Source organism: Prunus avium, chromosome 8 (assembly GCF_965620075.1).
Source record: "Prunus avium chromosome 8, drPruAviu1.hap1.1, whole genome shotgun sequence".
NCBI lineage: Eukaryota > Viridiplantae > Streptophyta > Magnoliopsida > Rosales > Rosaceae > Prunus > Prunus avium.
In genome coordinates, this window is record NC_142291.1 from 24,273,018 (window position 1) to 24,275,574 (window position 2,557).

A 2,557-nucleotide genomic window follows, 5' to 3' on the forward strand; every position below is an offset into this window, starting at 1 on the left:
ATAAATTCTGTGCTTTTAGACTGATCAGGGTGTAAAGTAGTGGGCAACAAAATGTTTTTTTTATAGCATACTAATTGCTGCCCTTATCGTATCGGGAATGACTGTTGATTATTTGGGGTGGATACGGTTCGGTTCTGTTCGGTTTCTGTAAAGTTGGACCATGAGGAGAACCATTTTCTTGGCACTTGTTGCTGGATCCACGCATCCTGCGGCTTTTGTTTTTTGGTCGTTATCAATTCACGTTCATTCAAAAAAAAAAAGAGGAAACAAATAGAGAATACAAGAGCTGAAAAAGCCAAATATAGAAGCAAAGCACCACAAATATAATGAAGGTTAGACTAAAACCAGCACAGACTAGTATAATAATCTTCCCCATCACAAAATCAAAACAAAATACAACACAAAGCCACTGCTGTCACCACATAGGGGATGGAGACGGCACCATCATGGCCACAAAGGAGGGTATACACACCCACCACACCGGTCAATACTGCTACACATAGAGACCCACTGATCTTCCACCAAAAAGACAATTTCCCCAAAAAAACAGAAACACATCAGCATCAGAATATTCCTCCAAATGGGGCTACGGTTGGGAGTAAAAATCGCTCCTCTTAGGATTGCGTGGTTATGCGACTTTCTTGCTGCTTAAGTTATGCCCCCAAGCTTTGTCAAAAAAAAAAAAAAGAGTTATGCCCCAAGTTCCCAGCAGGCAATCAATAACCATTACCGCACAGATAATAGTTGACTTGAGAGCAGCTTTTTAAGAGGGAGAGAGAGAGAGAGAGAGAGAGAGAGAGAGAGAGAGATGGCAGAAGAATTTCCTATGACGGGTGGAGATGGCCCAAACAGCTATGCCAAAAATTCTAATGCAGCGGTATATTAATAGTTCATCCATTGCCTTTGAATTTTGAGTGCTGGAAATTTCTTCTTCTCAACAGCTACCTACATATTTCCAACTTTTACTAATTACTGCATTTTTTTAGTTGCTGCTGAAATTTTCTTAATTTACAAATTAAATAAGATTTTGGCTGATTATATCATGTAAATTATTTACGATTATTATATATGCAAAACAATTTTCTATATGCATAATAAAGTTAATGTTAATCATCAATTTCCTGTAGGCCAAGGCAGCAGATGGTGCAAAGGCAATGTTGGTTGCAGCAATATTCGAAAACCTTGACATTGAAACTCTGCAGTCTCGGCCTACAACATTCCGGATTGCTGATTTAGGTTGCTCTGTTGGACCTAACACATTCATTCAAGTGGACAACATAATTGATGCCGTATCTCAAAAATACCACAAGAAGAGCAAAGTCCAGTCTGCTGGTGAACTCCCAGAGTTTCAAGTATACTTTAGTGACCTTGTGTCAAATGATTTCAACTATCTGTTTGCTACTCTCCCTCGAGATAGGCAATATTTCACAGCAGGAGTTCCGGGCTCTTTCCATGGAAGACTCTTCCCTGAGGCCTCTCTTAATTTTGTTTACTCGGCATATGCTCTGCACTGGCTCTCTAAGATACCAGACGAGCTACGTGACATCAACTCACCTGCATTTAACAAGGGTAGGATTTTGTATGGCAATGCACCGTATGAAGTTGGCCAGGCATATTCAGCTCAGTATGCCAAAGACATTAAGTCTTTTTTTCATGCTCGAGGACAAGAGCTTGCTCCTGGAGGCCTCATGGTGCTTTTGATTCCGGGGCGTCCCCATGGCACGCTTCCAGCACAGAATTCCCTTGCTCCTTATTTTCAACCCTTGGAATCTACTCTTGCTGATATGTTGAACGAGGCAAGTCTCATTTTACAATATCAAAAAATGTTACCCGAAATTCAAAGATGTAACTTTTTGCTTGGTGAAAATATTAATGAATTGATATGTGCAGGGCTTATTAAGCGAAGATAAATTTGACTCTTTCAACTTGCCCGTCTACTGCCCATCTGTGGAGGAGTTGAGGGCACTAATAGAAGAAAATGGGTGCTTTGATATATTGACATTGGAGAGCATAGGTCAGGTGCCTTTTAGCTTGCCTAGTGCACAAGGATGTAGAGCTGGGACGGAGAGCATCCTCAGAAAACACCTGGGGGATGAAATTATAGAACCGCTTTTTGATCGATACTCGAAGAATAAAAATATTGCAGGAAGTGCTTCCCTTGTTCATGACGATCGCATGGCTGTTGGATTCTTTGTTCTTGTCAAGCGCAAAGTTCTCTGATTAACATTCGAACTAATAAAACCTACTTTACAAGTAATTGAGTAGGATGTGAAAAAACCAATAAAATATCGTAATTTCTGAATTAATATGAAAACGGTGTATTTCATTTTCCAGGAAAGTGATGGCTTTCTTTAGCCTACAGATCATTTATTACTTTCTTTGTTTATTTTTCTGTCTTTTACTTTTTGCATGGATAAGAAGTAGAAAAATAAAAAAATGTCTTCCATGTTGTGGAGATTAGATTATCAAAATTTGTTGTCGAGTACTACGACATCTCTAATTCTCATTGTTACCTGTTAAATTTAAGAGAGACGAACTAGCGGCGCATTGCTAGCAA

The 2,557-nt window shown here is 39.4% G+C and overlaps 1 protein-coding gene across 1 annotated transcript; it reads left to right on the forward strand.

Moving 5' to 3' along the window:
* Positions 1–749: 749 nt before the first annotated feature.
* On the forward strand, positions 750–2,309 carry LOC110745811 (loganic acid O-methyltransferase-like). The gene is made up of 3 exons (XM_088246243.1): positions 750–877; positions 1,128–1,796; positions 1,891–2,309. Exons 1-3 carry the CDS (start codon positions 809–811, stop codon positions 2,218–2,220), a joined length of 1,068 nt encoding a protein of 355 aa, XP_088102369.1. The 5' UTR covers positions 750–808; the 3' UTR covers positions 2,221–2,309.
* The last annotated feature ends 248 nt before the right edge of the window (positions 2,310–2,557 follow it).

Bases quoted from the DNA above. Each gene is read 5' to 3' on its own strand.
- LOC110745811 (XM_088246243.1), top strand. From the start codon at position 809: ATGGCAGAAGAATTTCCTATGACGGGTGGAGATGGCCCAAACAGCTAT. The intron at 878-1,127 runs GTATATTAATAG...AATTTCCTGTAG, and splicing joins CCAAAAATTCTAATGCAGCG to GCCAAGGCAGCAGATGGTGC. The intron at 1,797-1,890 runs GCAAGTCTCATT...TGATATGTGCAG, and splicing joins TTGCTGATATGTTGAACGAG to GGCTTATTAAGCGAAGATAA.